The following is a 13,390-nucleotide window of genomic DNA, read 5'->3' on the forward strand; positions in this document are numbered from 1 at the left end:
AAACGAACTAATGTCAGAAGGGCCATATTTGTACGCTTGCCCTTATATCATTGTTCACACTGTAGAAAGTGAAGGATTCATATCCGTTAGCATAGTGTCTTAAAACGTAATGAATAGAGCCCGGAAGTTTGGCAAAATGCCTCTTTTTATCTACTGCATGTATTGACAAAATTTTTCCGGATATACGTTTTTTATGTTGTTTCGAATGTTTTAGAAGCCTTTTCATTTTGCCTATTTTGCCTATTTGGGACCTCACTGCCTATTTTTAATTATAATGCCTTTTTTTGCCTTTTTCAATGAAATTTGACACTTTTTTGAAAAAAAATGTGTATTTTTCTCCCAAGAAACGTTGTTGGAAATTATTTTAGATACAAAAATTTCAAATTATAAATGCTCATTCTCGATTAGGAGTGTCATTTTTTCATTGAAATGTCTGTGTAGCGGAATAACATTGACTTCAGGTTCAGGTTGATTTAAAAACGTGAGCTTAGACGAAAGTCGGCGAACTTTGGGATTGTAACAATTAATGCGAACAAAGGCGGTAGCGTGCTATCAGAAATAATATCTGCGCTTGCAACAAAGAGCGGCGATTTCCTACAAGTTGTTCGCGCGGTCATTGATTCCCCAGTCGGCATCAAAAGAAACTGGAGCTTCGGTAAAAAAGAAAGAATGAAAGAAGTAAGTTGAATCAACGAAGCATTCGAAGCAATATTCTTTATTCCAGATTCGAACGCACAAAAGGTTGCATCATGCCAAAATTTAGCATGCCGTTAAGCAGTAAGTTACAAGGATACGTCCGTGAATTTGGCGCAGATACGTTTACTACCAATGGATCAGTTTTGTTGTGCAAAGTATGTGGCAAAGCAGTTAATCACGAAAAGAAATACTTTGTATCTCAACATCTGAACACTGCTAAACATAAAGATGCTGCTTTAAAAATGACGGGACAGAAGAAATTATCCTTCATTTCAACAGCTGTTTGTTCATCCAATAGACAAACACAATTTTCTTTTGACCTATGCAAGGCTTTCATGGTAGCGGGAATTCCTTTCTGGAAGCTGGAAAACAAGACACTAAAGAATTTCCTGGAAAAATACACGAAGGAAGTTGTACCGTCAGAATCTACTCTAAGGAAAACATATTTAAATGCTTGCTATGAACAGACTCTGCAAAAGATTCGTGACGAGGTTTGTGGGAAAAAGATTTGGATTTCGATAGATGAGACGACAGATGCTACAGGAAGATACCTAGCCAACGTCATCATTGGACCCATGGAAACATCCTCATCCTTGTCATTTCTTCTGACTGAAGAAGAGCTGGAAAAGGCTAATGGCTCATCAATAGCTCAGTTATTCACAAATTCGCTTGTTCTGATCTGGCCAGAAGGAACACAACACAATGATGTCCTCCTTTTCATTACAGATGCTGCTCCGTACATGAAGAAAGCCGCACGGGCATTGAAAGTGCTGTTCCCCAACATGATTCATCTCACATGTTTAGTTCACGGCATACATAGAGTCGCTGAAGAGATAAGAATGTTGTACCCTAAGTTAATTTCAAACACCAAGAAAATATTTCTGAAATCTCCTTCCAGATGTCGGATTTTTAAGGAAGTAGCACCCGAGCTTCCTCTTCCTCCACAGCCGATTATCACGAAGTGGGGGACCTGGATTTCAGCTGCAGTGTACTATGCAAACAACCTGGAAACGATCCGTGCTGTGATGGGACAATTATCAGAAGAGGATGCTGCTTCAATTTCCGAGGTGAAAAAACTTTTGTGCTGTTCAGATCTCAGCAGTGATCTTGCATTCATTTCAGTGCATTATGGTAAGTTGCCAGAGACTATTACGAAACTAGAGAAAACAGGTGAAACCCTTCCAACATCCTTGCAGATCTTTCAGGAAACAGTTGACCAGCTAGGAAAAGTGCCGGGGGAAAAGGGACTGGCTGTTTATGAAAAGTGCAAACGTGTTGTGGCAGCTAATGAGGACTTTGAAAAAATGTTAAAAATTCGTGATGTTCTTAACGGTGAAAAGTGTGATCTTGAAATGAGTCCATCTACAATAGCTTCATTTATGTACGCCCCAGTTACTTCAGTTGAAGTAGAAAGATAATTTTCCATTGTAAAAACCGTTCTTTCTGACAGGCGATTAAGTATGACTGTTGATAACTTAAAGAAGCATCTTGTAGTCATGTGCAACCAGCATACACTGTAAGTAACATTTTGTACACATATTCATAAAAATATCATGTAATGTTTGAGTATTAGAAAGTAACAAAACAACTTTTGTTTTTGCCTTTTAGTGCCTATTTAACATTTTGTACACATATTCATAAAAATATCATGTAATGTTCGAGTATTAGAAAGTAACAAACCAATTTTTGTTTTTGCCTTTTAGTGCCTATTTTCCACATTATAAATGCCTTTTTGCCTGCCTATTTTAACGAAAATAAATGCCTGAACTTCCAGGCTCTAGTAATGAACATAAAAACCCCCAGGGGTCAATGTAGTCATATTGTAATCATTACTAAGCCTTAGAAGCTTGTAGGTCATGATCCTTGTATCACATCTTATTTTTATTCTTTATTTGTTTTGTTGCTTATTAAACTATAAAATCCAAGGTTTTGCTTTATATGTTCTCCCCCCATGATTTCCAACATCATATGAGTCCATAGGGACGGTTATTAAGGTTATAGACTAAAGGTTTACTTTAAGACGAAGACCTAAGAATACCTGGAGCAGTTGTGCGTATGAAGGCACTCCTGCCGCCACAGGAGAAAGAGACGAATAGGATTATACTATTTAATGTAAGTATCCCCCACACACATACACAGACACTTCCATCTCTTTTGGAATACCTCTCGCACTTACACTTTCCCCCCTTTTACGTTGTTATCAGGAAGTCACTAATTATATAACTTTATGCACTAACTAGGCTAGGCTAGTCCGTAGTCATATCAGAGAAAGGTATGTCTCCTACTCTTCCCGTGAACTCCGTATATGGATAAGCTAGGTAGAGTAGAGTGACCGGCTGACGATCCCCACCACACAGGTATGCCCCTGTGTGCCTCTGTCTCACCCCAGGATGTGACACAGTTTAAATTGGGATCCGAACCAATGTGCAATATGCCTCCACTGGGTATCGAACCTGGGACTCCTTGATTACAAGGCAACAATGTTACCACTATACCATCAAGGAGTCCCCTTAATTTTATTTGAAAACTATACACATTACACAAAAATGAACATTTCCTTTTTACTAACACATTTATGTAGTTATCCGAGTATTAATTCACGATAGAGGGGATAAAAAACGCGGTTGATAATTTATAGAACATTTAAAAGTAAGTTTCGTGGAAATCTTTTTAGAACTCCCTCACGTCTTCTATTCAGAGTATTAAGTTTATTCCTGTGCACAAAAAAGTTCATTTTTGCTCCTCATATTTTCACAGCAACTGTAAATTTCGTGTTTAAGAGTTTATTTCACATTTTACAGTTCATTTTGTGACAAAACATGGCAGGAAAACATACCTCACACCTTTCAAAAGTGGGGGCTGATAAGCTCACCATGTGAATTTTGCCTCCTACGTACATTACCTGTATGATTTTATGAACTAAAGTTAAACAGAAACATTGAGAACACCCTAGGAAAGAATGAAATTTATTTTCAATTAAAAAAAAATCACAGTTGAAAAATCAAAGACAAGAAGAGGTTGGCCTCGACCCTTTTCCCCTGGATAAGCTAGGGTTTATGAACCACTCATGTTCTTCAAGCAACATGTACACTTTTATATCAGCACTTTATCGTTAGTGGCAAAAATTTCACATTGGTTCCTCCCAAATATTTAGTAAACACCACAGCAAATGAGCACTTGAAACACTAGTTTGAACTTATGGCCTTGTCCTTACCTGATCCAAATAATTCATATACTGAGCAGCTCTTTTCTTGAAAGTGGACACCGCAGGGTGTGACTTTGCAGCATGGGGAACTCCCCACGAGGAACTGGATCGTGGCCGTGATTTGCTTTCCTTGTGGAGCTCCATCTGGGTATCTGACACAAGGTTCGAAAGCTGAAAGGATAAGTCACAGAAGTCACCATAAGTTCTGTCTGAATAAGTTGTTCAATGTATTGTTTGGAAGTAACTAGTTACTTGTAATTTACTTACAAGTAACAGTTACTTTTTGCAGCGGAAGTAATGGTATCAACGGTTACTTTACAACACTTGAATTGTTACCTTGAAAATTTGTAACGTGGGGGAGAGATAAATTTGGCATCTCTGTTTCTAACTGTGTCTCCTTTCTGGATGCTAAGGTGAAAGAATTTTTGTAGAGTAGACAAATGAAAGGAAGTAAGGCTTTGTTTCATGCAAAATTTAGAATATCTATGCTTTATCACAATTCATCATTCCCAATTGCAGTGTCTTGGGTGTATTGTTGCATTCAATGGGAATGTGGTAGTGTAGCTTGAAAGAAGTCATTATTTATAAGAGAAAGTGTTACAATTGATTGATTGATTGAGTTGGTGTTTTAAGTCCACTTTGTACACAGTAAGGCTAATCGGGACTGGACCTACAGTTTAAAGTGGGATCCAAACCACTAATGTGCCTCCACTGGGTATCGAACTTGGGACCCCTTGATTACAAGGTGACAACGCTACCACTGCACCATCGGGGAGGCAGAAAGCGTTTACAGTATATGCACATATACAGAGAGTAAATTGAATGATCATTCGAGCTGACTCATTCTTCAATTATTTATTTGTTGTGATAATAATATATGAAGACTTATAATATGAACCAGAAACACAAATAAAACACATGTAAGTCTACCTTTGTTTATACAATTTAATGATTACTGATTGCGTCTGTTTGCATGAAAATTCCCACCAGAGACTTAGTTAATTTTTACAATGAGCAATTTCTTCTTGAACCAAGTAACTATAACTCAGTTACTTTCAAAAGTAACTATCTAAACACTGGTTATTAACAATATTAATATTTTATCAAATAATAGACATTTTAGTTTGTTGCACACACATCTCATAGTTCTGATACTAGACTACCTGAAATTTGTGGTACAGGTATCTAGAAAGCCTGCATTACCTATTCTTGGCAATTATATATTTTATTTGTTAAATGTGACTTTTTGTTGCAATGAAAAATGAAGTCAAAACTCAATGAACTTTACCTTCCCTGATGAGGTGACCATGGCAATGAGGGAATTCATCAAACATTCATTTGTTGACTTCAGTCTTTCTGTGGCAATAGGCAGTTCATGCTCTATGCTGTGCTTTGCACTGTAGATTTTGGACAGATCTAAACCACAGAAAGAAACATTCATGAGATACAACATAAAGTCATTACCCAGAACCATACAATTTCTTACAACTAATTTATCTTAGCATATCTTTGAACATTCATATGTGCATATTATCCTGTCACTTGAGATTTAACCTATCAGATGCTGCTAAAGTGTGAAAACATTGATGTTGACTGGTTCATTCACAAACATATGTCACATGTTGCTCCAATGTGAAATCTGGGTGGCCACTCTAGGACTATGATAAAATTCAAGTACACTAGACTCTCGCTAATCCGGCCCTAAATAGTCCGCCCTCTCAGTAGTCCGGCCCACATCCAGCCTGTAGTCACTCAAGCAGAAATGACGTGCACAACAATGAATTATCGTGTTCAACAATGTTGTTAGCTAAAAATGTTAAACAATGCTATACATACGTACAGTATTTGAAATTGTGACTTTCTTACAGTAAAGTTCAGTACATACTATGGCTTCTAAAGGGAAACACGTACAGTACAGCCTGTATAGTCGCTATGTGTTTAAACTACATAGTAGTACATAATTTCCGACCCTCTCAATAATCTGACACTTCCGCGAATCCGGCACCCATATGTGCAAGGAATGGCCGGATTAGCGAGAGTCTAGTGTATAATTCCCCATTTGCAAGGCAAACTTTCCAAAAATTCAAGCTACAAGCAGATGTTTTCTCTATTTCAACCTTATGTATTACTGCCTCTCAACACACACACACACAAATATATTAAGATGAAAGGTCTGTATGATTCCAATGTATCCAAGAAATCTAACTGAATTCAATTAACGGTAGGCTATAGATAAATTAAAAATATTAATTTTAAGGTTCAGAGATTACATTTGCTATTACACATTCTCAGACACTAAATACGTTTTGAAACACAAGTCACAAATGTTAAGGAATATACTAATCTATGAAAAATTGTTAATTGTACAAGAATTTCAAACTTAAATTTAACTAAACAACTTCAAGATATCTTATCTTGCAATAATATTCCGTCTGTCAGATTGTTCTGCAAAAGACACTAACAGAGTAAACAGAATTATTTTCCTGTAGTTTACGGTTATTACAAGCATAAGAAAACAGTTTTCCTTTGTGACATTTCAGGAGAACACACGCTCCTGTCATCAGACATTTATTTTCATTTTGACTAAAGATACAGTTATAACAATGGTTAGTAATTTTTTAAACAAAAAGAATCCCTTATATAATGGATGTTGTCAATGTTACATTGTTGTAATATAGCAACTTAACTGTGAAAAAAGCAGTCTGTTTTATTTTTATTTCAGATTTTTTTTAAAATTATGTAAACTACAGGAAAATAATTCTATAATGCAAGCAATGCGTACATACAAGAAAAGAGTAAACAGATGAAGATAATATTGTGTTATTTTCCATGCAGCTTTATTTTCCTTCTTCGATAAAAATAAAAGCTAAACTGTGAGAAACTTGCCTCAGAGCATTTATATGGAGTAAATATGTATAAATTCAATGGAATTTGGATTAATAAAAGTTTTAATTTTTCAAGTCTACGGAGAAAAATTCACGCAAAATTCATGGTGAGTAGCTACCCTGGAAATTTTCCTTACGCTTCACCACCTGCTCTTCCTTATGGCCTCTATCCCACAGGCAGTCTTTCTGGTCCCAACCTTCTCATGTGTCTAAACCATCTGTGCCTGATCCTGCAGCATCACCACTATCTACATTCTATTTAATCTCCTTGTTCCTTACTTCACCTCAATCTCACGCCTACATAAAAATGTTGAAATCAAGTTTCTGTCCTTAACTTTAGTTATGTCACAACATCCTTTACGGTCACTGACACTTCCTGGTTGTATGGAGTCCATTGAAATTCGAGGTTTCAAAGACTTTCAATGGGTCATTCCAATCCACTAATGTTCATGAGTGTACCTTTCAACCCTGGTTGTACAGCCAACGGCAAATAGTAGGCTAGTGCTGTTTTAAGAAATGGGTCGATTCAAATTGGATTTTGTCCTCTGCATGGTGACGTTTTTATTTCAATTCATTTTATCAGCACATTGTGGAAAAGAGACTGAATGAAAATGATGATGGGCAATTTGCATACTATTTCTTTTGCTGTTGGGTGTACATTCTACTACAAAACAAACCACATTTAATCTTCCTAATATAGCGACATGCAACGAAATCCTCACATGTACAGTCGTGGAAAGAAATACTTCCCCCCTACGACTAGTGGTATTAAGGGTCTATGGGGAAAGTATTTTGTTTTTCATGAGCATGACTGTACATGTGCTCCGAAACATACAAACTAGCCTCCACTGTATTTGCACACTTACCTTTAACACATTCGTGAAGGTCACACAACGATTTTGCTACTTCCTCTAGGAACCTTTTCTGGCAAGAATGAGAATGCTGGCAGGCTCTTTTACCTATTATTTAAAAAAAAGAAAATAGAAAATGGAATGAACAGCTGAAGAATAAGAAGGAAACAGACTAAAAATCAGGACTGAGGGGACACCAATGCCAATGTATTAAAGGAGAAAGTATTGGTTGGAATTCATTCTTAGATACGAGGAGATGCTTCTCTGAAGATTATGTATTTCGCAGGGTCTACAAAAATGCTGTGACACTTTCGTGAAGTCTAATTATCTATCTATTATTATTTTATTATTATTATTAATGTGATTTTTTAAATACAACCTTAGTGACAATGAAGTTCGACCAGTCACAAATATAGGAGTGCGTTGTGAAAGAAGGAGAACACATGCATATGCTGAACATATTTCATTCAGCAGGCTACATGGAACAAAGGAAAACATAAATTTCCGCTGCAACGCAGCAATGTATGGTGTCCACACAAAATAAAACATTTTCGTCTATCTACACGTGACATTGAAGTTCGACCACTGTTAGAGGGGATCCTCTTTACCATGGTGTGACGCCACCCCGTCGGCGAATAACTGTGGCAATTCATCGGGGCATGCTGCGGACGAGTCGTTCAAGGTATTCCACATCGATGCGGTGGCATTCCTCCTGCAGGCAGGCGATAAGAGCAGCCACTGTCGTGGGTCCCCTCTGTTGCACACGTCGCTTAAGAACACGCCACACATTCTCAATGGACGAGAGGTCGGGACTCGATGGTGGCCATGGCAGAGTTCACACGTGATGGCGAGTCAACCATTCTCTTGTCAGCCGTGCTGTATGAGGCCTGGCATTGTCGTGTTGAAAGATGAGTGCCGCCTGTGGAACAGGTGCCTTCGCACTGTGGGAAGATGCCGCTCCAGTATGCGTGTATAGGCGTGTGCATTCACAATGCCCTCACAGACATGTAGTGGGCCAACCCCAGATGCCGTCATGCATCCCCATACCATCACTGACGCAGGTTTCTGTACCCGACGTGCATAACATTTTGCTTCATTCTGTTCCTCCTTCCGACAAATGACTGTTTTCCGTATTTTCCCGTACACAACATTGACAATGCATTCGTCCGTTCACAAAACCCTGTTCCACTGCCGAAATGTCCATCCCCGGTACATTCGTGCCCACCGTAGTCGATTGCCTTTGTTCAACATGGAAAGGAAGGTTTACGTTTCGCCTTGTACACTTGGTAACCGCATCGCTGTAGGTAACGGCGAATGGTTCTGGTTGACACTTCAATGTGAAAGCGTTCTCGAGTCCACAGTCATAATTTGGCCACAGAAACATGATTGTTGGTCTGGATATAGCGCCTAAATATCCGTAGGTCACGCACGCTCAGCAGGCGTTTTCGACCGGGGGCCTTACCTGGCTCTGTAGTACCCGTATTTTGGTGGTGTTTGATGATGCAGTGGATGGTTGACTTGGGTAAGTTCAGTTGGCGCCCTATTTCCCGTTCACTGAGTCCATCCCGTTGCAACTCCACCACTCTTCACCTCACGGTGTTGTCAATAGGTTTGCCCCTGGCCATGGTGATGATGCACTGCGGTTCCTCGGTGCAAAGCACGTGCTTATATACAGCGGTCTCCCTTATCGTGTCCGTGACGTCATGCTTCCGTCGAATGCGACACTATCTGGAATTTTCCGTATGGGTCTGGTGCCTGGTCGAAGTTCAATGTCACGCGTATAGTTCCCCGTTTTCGTTCTTTACGTGACCTTGGGTGCAACATGCTGGGATCACGATTCTTACCTGCTCACACGCCTCCTCTTACACACATGCGTCACTTCTGCGGGTCACCCATTCCACCGCCTATGCCTCTGTGCATTTAATCACGTATTCCTTTCTGGTCGAACTTCATTGTCACCAAGGTTGTATCTTAATACAGAACTCTTAGTAAATTGATGCATTACTGCAATGGAATGCTTAAATATTAGCATTAATCAACGAATTAATCAACCAACCTGTAATTGTAACAATATTGAAGCATTGGCATTGGAAGGAATCAGTATCAGCAAGTGGTGCCAACTTATTTACTCAATCCCACCCAAATTTGCCTCATGTTGTTATATTCTTGAAATAAAGTCCTCCAAGTTTAACAAAACAAGCAGTTTCTTAATTATGCACTTAAAGTAAAGTAAATTACTGCTTATAATAATTTGAAATTTGATACTTGTCAGTGTTCTATATTATTTACACTGTCCATGGTCATGTCGTTATTGTGAAAGTAAGGGAAAACAAGAGCTTTGACATGTGTTGTATAAATGTATACAAAAAATCTTTGAGTCCAGCCTACCCAATCTTTTCCAAAAGTTGGCACCACTGGTATCAGCACTGGTTCAGCACTCATAAAACATTTACAATGTACTATCATGTCAAAATATTAAGTGAGATAAATATTACTTTGAGCTCAAGTGTTTATTATAATGTATTTTGAGAAATTTAATTTAAAAAGTAAAAAGAACAAGAATCACTTAAAAATATGCACTTTTATGCTATTAACTTAAATTTCAATTAATGATTTTCAAATTTATTCTATATAAGAAGCAACCACTGAAGACAAAATTCCAATTCGTGGCATTTAAGGACTGACACTCCACATAAAAATTACTTACTTTGTACAGCTAATAATGTGACATATGTATTAAGTTTTATAAAAATGTTTGTCAGTGAAGCAAGCTTCCCATGAATTTCCATATTTTTGGCCTCCAGTGTTTCACTACATGTTGATAAACTACATTCTTCTTCTATGCTGTGCAGAGAAATATAAAAAAAATAATATAATCTACATGTACACAAAAAAATTATTAACAGTATGAATGCGGGTCACTACATTTATCCTTAAGTGCAGTTCATCACATACATTTGACGGGAGATAAAGGGTAAAATATATTTAGATAAAAATCATGAAATGAGTGAATTACTCTTGCATATATGAGGATGTATTAAAAAAACAGGACTTGTTTCATTCTGATCAAATTTGCATGTACTAGCATCCGTCAGATGTTGTTACAGAGACATGTAACCTTGAATGACGTGAGATAAGAGCACCTGTTCTGGAACTATCCAGTTGGTGAGAGAAAGCAATACATTTAGGATGTATTTTTAGTAGCATAGATTTGAACTACAGACAAAATCAACATCAGATTGGCCTCTTTCACTCTATCTCCAATCAAGAAGTTGACTGATATGCTATATTTTACCTTGCTTCTTGTGTCACTTTTGGCTAATTTACGAAGATGGGGAAGAGGGATGATATGATGAAATTGATGAATGGACACTCACAAACATCCATGCCCAAGCTGGAATTTGAACCCGAGACCCTGGTGTTGAAGTACGATATGCTAACTTAACCACTCCGCCACGGGGGCTGGCCAATCACGAAGTTGGTTGGAGAAAAAAGTAATATATGTTTTTTCAGATATCTCATCCTGCCGAGAAAAATAAAATGGAATAAAAAATAAAAATAATTTCCCTGACTTTTCAAGGTTTTTAAATATTTTTTTTTTACATTTCCTGACTTTCTCCATGACCTTCTCACTCTTAAGTTGATTTTCTTGATTTTTACAGGATTTCCAGGATAGTGTATTGGAATATTTTTAAGTCCATTTTATGTATAGTTAGGCTAATTGGGACTGTGGTCTGAACTACTGTGCAATGTGTATCCACCAGGTATCAAACCTGGGACTCCCTGATTACAAGGCAACAACATTACCACTATGCCATCGGAGAGGCCTGCCAGGTCACTGCACTTGGGTTCCTCACAGAATATCTGTAATTTCATACGGGGCATTCCACAGAAAGTGGTCCTACTCAGTGTCGTATCACGCCATAACAAAATGAACCAATCTGCAAATTTTCATTGTTTTTAATTGCATTAAGGTTTAAATGTTTGTGAATGCATGTACAGTAATTTGCACATTGCACTCACAAAAATTATTAGCATCTGTAGCCTATATGCTTCACAGAAAAATGAAGTCAAAATTTGCAAAATTTTTAAAGGGTTACACATGTAACACATTTTCGTTAATGTTTTTCAGGTTATGTCATCACACACAAGTTTCTGTCACTTGTTAGCAGACATCACAAAGTATTTGATAATTCTATGAAATCAGTTCTTCATTAATATTTTAATCCAATCGCGCATCTAGAGCCTACACACTTCATGTATAAATGTCACACACGTTAACACTGCAATGCTCAATATTGGTTTGGTAGATTTCAGTACCTGTAAATTTTATATCATAACTATCAACATCAGTAAAAATTCCATATCAGTCCATCTCTGCTAAATAGGCATTAACCAATTCATACTGAATTTGCAAGTAAAGAAAAATTATTAATCTACCGAACCACTAGTAAGGTGTTTCCTTTTGGTATATACATGTTAGCCTAGTTTTACAACTAAAAAAACTTTGAAGAATACTCACCTGAGCAAATGGTAAGGCAGGAGATTCTGAAGGTAAATGACGTAAGCATTCAATTTGTCACTGAGAAGCTGGAGGGAAGGCACAGTCTCAAGCGTAATTATCACATCGTTTTCCACATTAGACTGAAAATCCTTGTAGCCTTGTTCCAGAGCACGTAAATATTTGGCATTTTCTTTGAGGTACACTGAAAACTAAGCAGAATTGAATTAGAATGTAGCTAGGGAATCTGTAGCCAATATTTTTAGACAATGTTTTATAAGACATATTTATAAAACTTTTCAAATTTCTTCTTTGTAAACTGTATTTTTTATATTTTGACGCAAGATATTTATTTATTTATTGAAATTTCCAGTACATCAGAAGCCATTTTAAACCAGAAAGAAACAAAAGTATAACAATAGACTAAGATTAAAAACAAAAGAAAGGATAACATAAAATAAACAAAAATAAAACAAGCCAAAAAGTACCAAGGTAAATAGATCAGTTTCACAAAAGCATTACTTATGTACAATTTTTTCTGTTGGTGATAAAAAATTAATATGAAGTGAATATATCTATTTGGTTTGAGATTATATTGAACTGATTTGGTAGCATATGGAATAGTGAACATTGCATGAGTGAGAGCCAAAGAGTTGTAGTGCAGAAAGTTTCCTTGCTCCACGTTTTTTTTATGTCTAGGCACTCTGAGTGAGAGTTCGTGGAGTTGAATGCTGCATCTTAAGTTTCCATTTATAATCTTATATAGCAATTTCATATCTGCAATATATCTACGAGTTTCTGAAGTATTAATATGCAGATTTACAAGCAGATCTCTCTTAGGTAGGTGTCTCAGGGCAGGCACTCTATATCGAATGATGGAGAGGAAAAAGCTGAGAACACTGTCGATCTTGGAGGTGTGAGAAGGGGCAGCCATGTTCCAGATTGGTGAACAATATTCTAGAATGGGGGACACAAATATCTTGAAGTAAATGGAAAGTGCTTTCGGGTTATTGATTTCGGTGAATCTGTAAAGTAAGCCTAGCATACACATTGCCTTTTTTGTGATTGTTGATATGTGATTATCAAAATTTAGTTTTGAATTTATGAGGATACCTAGATCTCGGTGTTGTGCTTCTTTTGCTAGAGAGAGGTCGGTGAGTGCATAATTGCCTTCAAGAATGTTTTGTTTCAATGAAATTGTTATGTAAGAGCATTTAGAAGGGTTTGTTTCCATCACTTACACCATTCAGAG

General features: G+C 37.3%; 1 protein-coding gene across 2 annotated transcripts in view; it reads right to left on the reverse strand.

The window, feature by feature from the left end:
* Window positions 1–13,390, reverse strand: part of LOC146000304 (protein phosphatase 1 regulatory subunit 21) — a 58,623-nt gene that overhangs the window by 18,978 nt on the left and 26,255 nt on the right. For both annotated transcript variants that reach the window (XM_083137806.1, XM_083137807.1), the window contains exons 9-13: window positions 12,160–12,350; window positions 10,345–10,481; window positions 7,653–7,745; window positions 5,190–5,317; window positions 3,911–4,072 (exon numbers count right to left, since the gene is read on the reverse strand). In XM_083137806.1, coding sequence (XP_082993932.1) covers window positions 3,911–4,072; window positions 5,190–5,317; window positions 7,653–7,745; window positions 10,345–10,481; window positions 12,160–12,350 — 711 coding nt within the window. The remainder of the gene's footprint in view (window positions 1–3,910; window positions 4,073–5,189; window positions 5,318–7,652; window positions 7,746–10,344; window positions 10,482–12,159; window positions 12,351–13,390) is intronic.

This window comes from Lepisma saccharinum, chromosome 16 (genome assembly GCF_977018435.1).
Source record: "Lepisma saccharinum chromosome 16, izLepSacc3.1, whole genome shotgun sequence".
NCBI classification, from domain to species: domain Eukaryota; kingdom Metazoa; phylum Arthropoda; class Insecta; order Zygentoma; family Lepismatidae; genus Lepisma; species Lepisma saccharinum.